At 35.2% G+C, this 12,272-nt stretch overlaps 1 protein-coding gene and 1 pseudogene across 1 annotated transcript; one reads left to right on the forward strand and one right to left on the reverse strand.

Moving 5' to 3' along the window:
- Positions 1 to 203: 203 nt before the first annotated feature.
- On the reverse strand, positions 204 to 3,633 carry LOC140827148 (calcium-dependent protein kinase 32-like; annotated as a pseudogene).
- Positions 3,634 to 10,255: 6,622 nt separating this feature from the next.
- LOC140826965 (uncharacterized) lies at positions 10,256 to 10,729 on the forward strand. The gene has a single exon (XM_073189529.1). The coding sequence runs from the start codon at positions 10,256 to 10,258 to the stop codon at positions 10,727 to 10,729; it is 474 nt and encodes a 157-aa protein (XP_073045630.1).
- Positions 10,730 to 12,272: the final 1,543 nt, after the last annotated feature.

Genomic DNA, 12,272 nt, shown 5'->3' on the forward strand with positions numbered 1-12,272 from the left:
AAATGTGAAAATAAAACCCATATGATAAAACGAATCAGGTGAATATAAAAAAAAAAACCAGGATTGTTGATCAACTAGTTTAATTGGATCTAATCTGGTTTTAATATTCTATTTTTAATTTACACCAGTAATTCTAACTAACACCAATATTGTATCTTTAGAATCTATCAAGAACTGTTCAAATTAACTTGCAAACTTCGGTAACAATGGACAATATGCATGTGAAATAACGATCAAATTTTGACCGTGGCTCTACACTTACAACATAGATTAACAAAAAAATAGAAAAACTTGTTTCCACTCGAGCAAATGTGCCATTCTCTACAGGGGACATCACATTCGTATTGATCCGCTCTTGATCAGGTTCAAATTCAGACTGTTGTATCGTTTCTCTCGAATACTGTCTCGACGCCTTTCTCCAATCTGTTCCGGCCTTCATCATTGCGGCAAACTCATCGTAACTTATACGCCCATCCTGCAGAAAATAATATAGAAAAAAATGTAAGCAATGTATGAAAGAATGTGTTTGAGATGGTCAGAAATTTGAGATAGGAGGCGACTGACCTTGTCTGTGTCCACGTCTTGCATAATGGCAATAATGACCTCTTCACTGGTCGCCTCTGTCTCCGCCTCTTCGGCGAAGGCGTCTCTTAGCTCTTCCATCTCTATATACCCACTTTTGTTAGCATCAAGAACTCGAATGCCTTGTGTATATGTTCGTCGTTTCCCATCTTTCTTAGGTGAACAGATATTGCAACAAATTCTCCACAATTGAGATATCCATCTTTATCCACATCACCCTGTTCCAACAGGAATTAAAAAACTAACGTTACTCTACTAGTTAATACAAAACAAAAAAATTCACATGACGAGGCGTGTAGCATTCAAAAATCTTGTGCTTTGCAAACGAAGTGTTCTCTAGCATGGCATCATCTGTTTCAGTAAATCGTTGTCAAAAATGCGAGCTCGTGGGGAGGTAAGCTAACAAAATTTTTATAGGGTCACTGCCCTGCTTTTTCCCATGCTTCTCGTTTCTCATCGAATCATGTATTGATGAACGACTCATAGATGACTACCACTTTAGAGCTGTTCAAAAGATTTAAGCCTAGAATGAAGTCTTATAATCAGATATGACACTCACAGCTTCCATTAGAATTTGAAGATCGCTATCTGGGATGTGATGGCCGAGCTTGTGTAGCCCCACTCTTAACTCGTCAATGTCAATCTTCCCTTATTGTCCATATCCATCAATTGGAATCCTTCAACTATGCCTGCAACTTCCTCCACAGATAGATGCTCAGCAATCACCTGACATTCGAGAAATCGATTTAGCAAAAACCTTAACGGGCCAACGACACCATTATTGATTGTTTATTAACTTTTGAAGCAAGAGCTGTTACCCGTAGAGCTTTTTTCTTGAGCTTATTCATCATTGAAAAACTGCTTGAGCCTAGCTCTAACAGTTTCACCCAAAGAAACATTGGGAGCACTCTTTGCATTCTGCAACCAAGGATGATCTGCGAGTCAAGCAGCTAGAATTGTCAACAATTTGAAACGAACAATCAAGCATGGTGTATGTAAAATGTGGTGTCAATAATTAATTGGGCTAAATGTTACCTAAAACCTCCTCGGGTGTAAGACGTTTCTTGGGGTCGGGGTTGAGCATTTTCTTTACCAGGTCTTTTGCTTTATCAGAAACCTTGGGCCAAGGATCTCTTTTGAAGCTCACAACAGAACGAATAATCGATTGGGCAATGCCTTGTTCAGTTTCTGCAGTTTAACAACATTTTGTGCCAGAGGGAATGTCAAAGCCGAGTGGAAAATTTCGGTACTTTCAATCAAACAAGAGAGAGTTTCCATGTCCACACACACAAGTTAACCGAACTTCGCATCCCTATCTACTATACGATACACAAAATATGATTGATTCAACCATTTTTAATTAGTTTGAACATCCTCCTTCAATAAAGTTGGCATTAAAGTTTAGTGGCATAAATTCAAAATATGGGAGCAACGCGTACGGAAAATTGGAAACTAACCAGCCCAAAACGGTGGAAATCCACAGAGTAAGATATAAAGAACAACGCCAGCACTCCAAATATCTATTTCTGGACCATAGTCTTTCTTCAGGACCTCCGGAGCCATATAGAAAGGGCTTCCCACAATTTCATCAAATCTCTCGCCTGCAGAATCGCCAAGACGTTAGCTAATGCAATCCAACATATGTTTAACTGCAACCCAAAGAATTAATGAAGCGTGAAAGGAACATACCAGGCTTGAAGATAACTGACAGCCCAAAATCAATGACCTTTAGTGGTGCCGTTTCTTTCATATTTGCAAACAAGAAGTTTTCGGGCTTAAGATCACGATGCATGACCCCATGCTTATGGCAATTCTGCAGGAAGATCCACTTAATTAGATAACACTTACAAGGTCATGTGGACAAAATACAGTTACTTTGCAAGTTACCACGGCAACAAACAGAACAGAGTTGGAAAAAAAAAAGATGCAATCCTAAAAAACAGGGTCGAATAGTGAGTGGTTCGAGTCAACACAAAACATCAAGAAATCAAATCTTCACCTGAATAACTTCGACAATGGTTCGAGTCACAGCGGCAGCCGCCCTCTCAGTATAATGTCCTCTAGCAACAATTCTGTCAAACAGTTCACCACCCTCACATAACTCCATAACTAAATGCACTGCACTATCATCTTCGTATGTATCCTTCAACTCACAACATTTGGAAGCTTAGGCAAATGCTTCATGATCTGAACCTCCCTCCTCACATCCTCAATATCTACTCTAGTCCTGAGCTTCTTCTTAGATATCGACTTACAAGCAAACACTTCCCCAGTTGATTTTCAGTGCATAAATAGGTAACCCCGAATTCACCTCTACCGAGCTCACGCCCCAGCTCGTAAAAGCCCTCAATGTTATGGCCTGTCGGATTGGTCAATACGTAGGATTTGTATCCACCAATCGGCACATGTTTACCATCATTAATAGCGAAGCGATTTGGCTTATGATTACCCACTATCTCCTCGTCGGAAGTTTTAGGAACAACACAACAGTTTCCCATTTTAATGAATCAAGAAAAATCAAACAATTTTTTCAATATTTGAACAAAAATGTAGTCGGGATTCAATAAAAGCCCAAGTATCAATGAATCAATCAAAATCTGAACTTTTTCAGATCAAAAGAATAAAGATTTAACTTTTATCAGCATAAGCTCCGAACTCTCAATTCCCACGATTTCTACGCCGATTAAGCTTATGACTTGCACAAAAAAGATAGAACTCCGCTAAAGATTAAAAAAAAAACCCAAACTTTAAGATCAAAACACGAGAAACAAAGAATTGGGTTCTCTCTAAATTCAACCAGCTTCAAAACCCGCCAAACAAGTTTCAGATATTTGAAGATTCAATATTCCGGATGAAAGGGGTGGCAAAACCAAGAAAATATACCAAGTTTCAAAGAAATATGTGGTGAGTTAAAGGAAGAAGCTTTGGTATGACAAAACAATGTGAAGGGCAAGGAGATTTAAGGGAAGATGGGAAAGGTCTTGTAGTAAAACGTCGAGAATTGGAATATATCCACATTAAGGAGGGAGACATATCGTGATTTCTTGGTGACTTCCCTCCTCCTAAGGTACGTTTCAAATAATACATAAAATAATAATATCTTTTTGGACATTTTCTTCTCTCTGCTAATTCTATTTGACTTATGGAGGAATAGATTTATTTTGCAAAAAATCAAATTATTTTCTTGATGAAGTAGTCCAAGAAAAGGAATGCGCCAATAACAAATCCTTGAACAATATTCATTATATTCACTATATAATGACAAAGGGAGCTCCCTAGCTCTAAGCCTTTCTACACTTTTTAATAATATTAAATTTATTCCAAATTTTTGTTTTAGGAGATAAATAATATATATATATGTTCGATGTTAGTTTTGGACAATAAAGACTTGACAAAAACTTATGTGAGACGATTTCACATGAGATCCACTCCAAAGGTTTTGCCATACATGTAAAATTCATTGATAAATTGTATCTAAAACTGAGATATTATAAGATATGGTGTAATCAATAAATAAAAAATATAGTGTACAACAAAATGAGTGGTTAAAATCATTGAAATTATGTTTTACGATTTTATTTTTAATAAAAAAATTATGGGGGAAGTCTTGTGTTCCCTTCACATGGGAACTTTTGAATTAGTCTTCTTTCTTTTTCAAAAATATTAAGTGATATATATTATTTGATTTTTTTTTTTTTTTTTTTTTTGGGGCATGTGACAAAGTTGAATTCCGCGTGTGACCAAGCGGTGGCTTTCTTTGGTAGAAGTCTAATTTGGATGGAATATTTAGCTAAAGCCGGCAAGTCAAACTCGGCGCCTCTCATTGAGAAGCAATCATATGACCATATCCAAGTCCTCTCTCTTTTTTTTAATTTATTTTTAAATTTAATAATTTCAATTCTTTATTGAAATCATTGTATAATATAACGAGTTATATGTTGAAAATGAAATAAAATAAATTTTAATTATTGGACGTTAAATTAGTTTTTAAATTTTTTGCCTTCAATATTATGTACTTTTTTCGGCCTAATTATTTAAGCAAAAACTTGTGTGAGACAGTCTCACGAGTCGTATTTTGTGTCATCCGTGAAAAAATATTACTTTTGATTGTGAATATCGGTAGAGTTGACCCGTCACACAGATAAAGATTCATGAGATCGTATCACGAAAGACCTACTCAATTATTTAACTTTCCTTTATTTCTCAATGAGTAGGTCTCACAAGTTGTTGCATTTCTCAATTATCTCAAATATATAATTCAATTTCTAAGTTTATTAAAATATACACTCGTGTTTCTTTGATATCATGATCTACTTTGGTACTGTCTTTCCCTTGACTTGGAATGTTACATTTGCAGCGTTTTTCTTGAGTGGGAGGGGGGAATTTAAGCCCATACTTTGGTCCAACTTTTCTAGCCCAAGTTTTGTAAACGAAATTTGGGCCTAAAAACATGAGCCCAATCAGGGAGGCCCAATATTTGTTTGCTCTCTCTTTCACCTCGTTTCCCCACATGGCCCATTTGACCCGAGAAGAAAAGCGGTTTTACGTTATCTTACATGAACTGTAACTTTTAATTTTAATATAATATTTCTTCTTTTAGAATAAATGGTTCTGTCTACTATATTATATATATATATATATATATATTTTTAAAAATGGTGAAATAAATCAAATCTATTTATAAGTTACAGAACTTTCCACATTTCAGTGATTGTGTACAACATTAGTTCTTCAGGAATCACCTTCAATTGTGGTTTTTTTTTATTATATTTTGTTTTACTATTGGGAATTTCCAACAACCTCTTCAATCCTGATTTTTTAATTTTATTTTAAAGGATCTTCATGCTTTTTTCGCACTGATATAGCAGATAAGATTGTTACCTGAATTAAGTAAATTTAGGAGAATGTAGAGATGTTGGATTCAGATGCGTGGACGTCATTCCTACGAACCACCCCTGATAAAATATGATGGATCGTCATTTGCTTTACGAAAAAAAACGTTTAGAGAAACTGAAGATGCACAAAGAATAAACCCTTCAATGCTCAAGTCAACATTATCGCAGCTTATTAGAGTGGCTACAACGGTAGCTTTATTGAATATAATAAATTAGGTTCAAAATAAAGCAGTCGTTACAGAGTGTTCAATTAACCCAACATTATTTTTTTAAAAAAAAATTGGTTTCTTTTGAGAGGATGCAGCTCACACACCCTCTCAAATGGCTCGTGTGTAGCATGCGTGCATGGGGTGCGAGCGCCTTGTACTTGTTGGTTGTCGTGCGTCTTCAATAATTTATTTTTTTCCCAAACAATTAGCTTCAATTTTGTTATTTTTATTGGTTTTTTTCTTTTTCCAACAACTTTATTTGGGTAAAAACCTTTTTTTAAAAAATAATTTTGTTCTCCAACTTCATTTTTGAAACAAAAATACCTTCATTTTTTAAAATAAATATAAAGACTACTTTTTGAAACTTTTTTACTATAAATATAGTAGAGTGTGTCTTATGTGAGACCGTCTCACGGATCTTAATCTATGAGACGGGTCAACCCTACCCATATTCACAATAAAAAGTAATACTCTTAACATAAAAATAATTCTTTTTCATATATGACCCAAATAGAGATCCGTCTCACAAATACAACTCGTGAGACAGTATAAATCTCTCATTTCTCACTCTCCATTTCAAAATTATCTACTAATTATCAACACAATATTTATATCTTCTTATCTGAAATGCCTGAAAAATTTAGTGTTTCATTCAACAATTTATTTGGATATCCAAATATAGAAGGAATGCAAACTCTTAAAATTTTCAATCTCGTTCTCCTCACCATTCTCAATTTTCACAAAATATTCCAACTGGTTCGAATGTTGTTCCCAATGCCTCATTTTTCATGCTTTTGAGCGATTCTAATGCTTCAATGGATGGTCAGTTTATGATGTTGATGTCGATTCCAATGCTAAGCTCTCAATTTTCAAAACATTCGAAAAATCCGAAATAGGAAAATAATAACCTAGATGATGATGAAGAGGATGACTGAGAAAATAAACGACCATCATAAAGAGTTAGTTGCCAACTAGGGGTACAAACGAACCGAATCGAGCCGAATAATAGTAAAAAAGTCAGGCTCGAATTCGGCTCGAAATAGGTATATTCGAGTTCGAGCTCGATTCGAAGTTCGATAATTTCAAATATTTGGGCTCGAGCTCGGCTCGAAATGAAGTTCGAGTTCGAGTTCGGCTCGAAATATTCGAATATATTCGTGAACTATTCGAATTATTTGCTCGGATATTAAGGTTTGAAAGCTCGAAATGCTCGAAATATTCGAAATGTATATATATATATATAATTATATTATATTAATAAAATATTAAGACTCGCGAACTATTCGCGAGCTATCGAACAAAATAATTTGGGCTCGAGTTCGGCTCGAAAAAAAGTTTGAACGTGTTCGAGTTCGGCTCAAATTCGATAAGTTCGAATACAAATCGAATATTTATCGAGCCGGCTCGAAAAACTCGCGAACATGTTCGGTTCGTTTGCAGCCCTATTGCCAACAAACCAAAAGTTGATAATGCACAAAATAATAAGCATTTTTGGCAAAGTACATGTAAGATTTTAAAATTAATAATTCGATAATTTGACATAATTAAAATAATTATTGAGATGTTAAATTTAAAATAATTATTCATCGAAAATAAATTAGAAAATGTGTTAGAAAACATGTATGGTTGAATATCGAGAAATTTAAATGATATAAATACATATCGAAGTTAAAATAAATAACGCATGAGTACTAAAATACGCAAAATCAGGTTAATAAAGTATAAATTATTGTATTTAGTATTTATACAACATATACATATATATTATTTTTCCAAAAGTAGAAAATTCCCAAATCCCAAGCTCAAGCCCTTCCCGTCGGCTCCATCTTCCCTATCTAAATCGCGGTTTTCCTTCCTACCCCCTGCAGGCAGTGCCTGCAGGGGTACATCCAAGGGCCAGAATTTTTTCTGGCCCAATTTTATTTTTTTTTTAACAAAATTTTCCCCATGAAATTGAATCTTAGCCATTGATCATGGGTGTGGGCACTGCCCACACACGCAGGATCGAACTTACCCTAAATCGCCGAATCTTGTTCGGAAAAGGATTATCCAACCCATAGCGACCCAGTTTCTCGAATTTGAGCGAACCGAAGCCCTAGCGCGAGCCCTATTTCTAGCAATATCTTGCTTATGAATTTAATAAAGTTATACAACTTGTTCGAGTTCGGTCGTCAAATCATTATGTAGAGAAATCAACTTTGGAAACATAAGACAAGATGAAATATTTGTTGGGTCGATAAATCAGAGGATATAATTATTGATTTTGTGCTTCAGTAATATCAATTAATTTGAGAGTGCAATCTTATTCTTTTAGTGGAGTAGAATAAGATTAATAAATTATTTTGATTAATCATGAGTTGATTGGATCGAAATTAATTTATTGGATCTTAATTTAATTGAATCCGACCAGGTCCTTTTGGTGGCTCTAATATAAACTCGGATAAATTATATGAGTTATAATTTATGGTATATGTGGGATAAATTTATTCGGACAGAATATTACATGGAAGTTTATCATCAAATCTTCTAGATATGGAATAATATATTCTGTCCATTTAAATTTAATATTTTAAAAGATATCGTCATTATCTTTTTGTTACAAGATATCACAAATATATTTTATATAAATGTGATATTGTAACTTTTGACCACACACAATCCTAAGTTAAGAGTCTGAGAGAACACCGGAGAAGGCTTGGAGGTTTGGAGCGTAGATCTAGTGTAGAGAAAGATCGGAAACACGCTTCAAAGGTAATCTCTATTTTCTGTGTGTTGTAATTAATCAATTCGTGTTAAATACGTAGAACGATCGATCCTGTGAATATGAGATGATTGAAATCACAATAAATTAATTTTTGTGATCCGATCTTCTCGATCTTGGCTAACATATGGTATCAGAGCCACGGGTTTTGATATTGTTTTGCGTATTTCGAATTAATTAATTATTTATGCATGTTTTAGTTTAAAGCGGTGTTAGATTTATGTGATTGTGGTTTGAATGGATTGATTTAAATTTTGAACAGTTTATGATCTTAGTTTTTGGTGAAATTGTATTTCGTATTTTCGAGTCTGTAACCAAGGGGGTGGATTACGACTCCATGTTTCCCTTTGTTTATTTTCGTGCAATTTTGTTGTATTTTATTTGGGCTTTTCTGTTACTGTTTAAAGAACTGGAGGGGCCGGATGCAATTTCGATTAAAACCATAAGGACTAGAATGAAATTTCGTCCAAAGGGTTCCAGGGACCGGAATGCATCTTCTTCAATTCGTCAGGGACCTGTTCTTCAATTTCGGAAACCACCATGAAAAAGGCAAATCTGGATCGCGTAATCGGAATCACGCGGCCGCGAGGATGAGGAGTGTATGCGAAGGTGGTTTACGGTCCATCTCATGCGTCGTTCTTCATGGTGGAGCGGGCACGATTGAGATGCGAAAATCGCCATTTTCTTTGCGCTGGATCTGGAAAATCGGGCATCTATTTTCGGTTTCGAAATGGATATGGTGTCTCGGTGATTTCCCAGTGACCGGCGCGGTGGAGATCTTCAATTTCGCACGTTTCCGGCGACTCCAGCGGCGGCGGCATTTTTTTAGGGTTGCAGAAGACGGGTCGCGGGTTCGGGTCGGATCCGGAAATTATTCATGGGCCGGACCAGGCTGCTGGATTGATTACTTGGGTTGGAACTTTTTTTAAAAAAAAAATTGAAGTATTGGGCCAAATTGAGTTCAATTAGATCTTTTTTTTTTTTTTTTGTCTAGGTTGGCCATAAATTTGAAAAAAAATTGAAGTATGGGCCAATTGAGTTCAATTAGATCTTTAATTTTTTGGGCCATAAATTTGTTCTTAGTGGTTAATTATTGCTTTAATTACGAAATTAATTGTCATTCATGATCATGTAGATTGCATAAATACCGCTTTAGGTAACATATTGTCATGCATAAAATTTTATTTATTCTATTTTTAGAGAATAAATATTTTGATTAATAATTAAATTATTTTAAGAGTTAAAATAGTCATGATTTTATTGATCGGATAAAACCCAAAATTAAATTTAAATATTAAGTGTGAGATGGTATATTTTAAATAAACCCACGGTCTCCCTTATTAATCCATTAGTAGGAATTATGTATGCCTCGTGACAATTTTATTGGTCTCCTTATAGGAGGGCTACATTGTTTTGGTTACTTGATTGGACCCGTTATTATAATTATTTTATAGTAAAATTAATTGTGACCACCCTATAGGTGACATAATTAATTTGGTATTTGATAAATAATTAAGTTAATGGTATACACTTAAGTCAATGATATTGTGAGAAATTCCTATAGAATATTTTTACAATATCTTTTGATGGCCAAAATCAAGCAATACTAAATTAATATTGCATTTAATGGGAGGGTCCCAGCCTAGCTATAAATAACATGTTTTTTCCTAAAGAAAAAATTATATATTTTGGAGTTTTAGGTAATTGATGTGTTGTAGTAGTTTTTGGGATCTACAAATGCATTTCATGCATAACACATAATTTTATTTATTGCATTGCTCATTTAAATTTATTTTAATTTCAGAAAAATGACTGAAAATTCATTATCTATGATATTAACCAACAACCAACTACTCGGAGAAAAGTACATTGATTGGAAACGTAATTTATTGATTGTCTTAACTGCGGAGAAACACAAGTTTGTGCTCAATAAACCCTGTCCATCGGTGCCTACGGCGGAGTCCACAGTAGCTCAGAAGCAGGCCCGTTGCTACATTTTGGGATCCATCTCAAATGTGCTGCAACAGAAACATCAGAACATGGACACTGCTACAAAAATCATGGATAGCCTCCAAGAAATGTTTGAGCATCGAGAACGTCATGCACGAAAAGCAGCCATTAGAACCATTATGAACATGCGCATGAAACCTAGGACGCCCGTGAGAGATCATATGCTTGCATTGATCGCTCAGTTTAACGTGGCTGAGGTGTTAGGGGCTGAAATCAAATCAGAGACTCAGGTTGACATGGCACTTGAGACTCTCCCTGAGATGTTCTCATAGTTAAGGTTAGCTATAACATGAATAAGCTAAACATGTCCCTGACTGAGTTGATGAAGGAGCTTCAAAATGCTGAAAGTGTTCTTAAGACTAAAACTGGTGATGCATTTGTTGTTGCTTCTGCTGGGCCATCTTATTCCAAGCCGAAAGGTAAAAATGGGAATAAAAAGAAGAAGCCCAACAAGAAGGGTCCTCAACAGAATGAAAAAAAGGTCAAGGTAGATGGCAAGCCTAAGGGAAAATGTTTCCATTGCGGAGAAAAGAGTCATTGGAAAAGAAACTGCCAAGGATACCTAGCTTCCAAGAAGCAAGCTAGTGGTGAGTTATCTTTTATTAAGTCTTGTTTAGTGGTTGATTCTACTGATACTTGGATTGTACATTCTGGAGCCACTAATCATATATGCAATACTTTGCATGGGTTCCAAGTAACCTGAAGCCTCAATGAAGGGGAACATACTCTAAGAGTTGCCACATGGGCTGTGGTGTCTGCAAAAGCTGTTGGAATTGTTTATCTTTATTTTTCGAATAATAAACATTTGGTTTTAAGACATTGTTATTATGTTCCGGAGATTACTAGAAATTTGATTTCTGTTGCTTTATTGTTTAGACAAGGATATTATGTCCATTTTTCACAAATAGTGGTTGATATTACCTTAAATAAAGCCCTTATTTGCAAGAGACATTTGAATAACGATTTGTATGTCTTAAAACAAGATGACAGCTCTTTGCATCACATTGAATCCAACAAACGAATTAAATTGTCTCCCACTAATGAAAATTATTTGTGGCACTTGAGACTTGGTCATATCAACCTTAATAGAATTCAACGGTTAGTAAAGGATGGTCCTTTAAGTAATTTAAAGGTGGAATCCTTGCATGTATGTGAATCCTGTTTGGAAAGTAAGATGACTAAGAGATCTTTTAAATCTAAAGGACATAGAGCCAATGAAGTTTTGAAATTAGTGTACACTGATGTATGTTGACCAATTAGTGTACAAGCTAGAGGAGGATTTGAGTATTTCATCACCTTCACTGATGATTACTCTAGATACGGTTATGTTTACCTAATGTCCCACAAATCTGAATCTTTTGAAAAGTTCAAGGAATTCAGAAATGAAGTGGAAAAACAATTAGGTAAGAGCATAAAAACACTTCGATCAGACAGAGGTGGCGAGTATCTATCCAATGACTTTAGAACATACTTATCAGATAATGGGATAATATCCCAATTGAGTGCACCAGCTACACCTCAACAGAATGGTGTCTCTGAAAGGAGAAATAGAACATTATTGGACATGGTTAGGTCTATGCTAAGTTTCTCTAAGCTCAGTACATCCTTTTGGAGATATGCTATCCAAACTGCAATAAACTTATTGAACATGGTTCCTTCTAAGTCTGTCTCTAAGACACCTCTTGAATTGTGGAATGGGCGCGTGCCTAATCTAAGACATATTCGGATATGGGGATGTCATGCTTATGTGCTAAAGAGAAAGATGGATAAAATGGAACCTAGATCAGAATTATGTATGTTTGTCGGATATCCTAA

The sequence above is a fragment of the Primulina eburnea genome, chromosome 3, assembly GCF_022965805.1.
Source record: "Primulina eburnea isolate SZY01 chromosome 3, ASM2296580v1, whole genome shotgun sequence".
Taxonomy (NCBI): domain Eukaryota; kingdom Viridiplantae; phylum Streptophyta; class Magnoliopsida; order Lamiales; family Gesneriaceae; genus Primulina; species Primulina eburnea.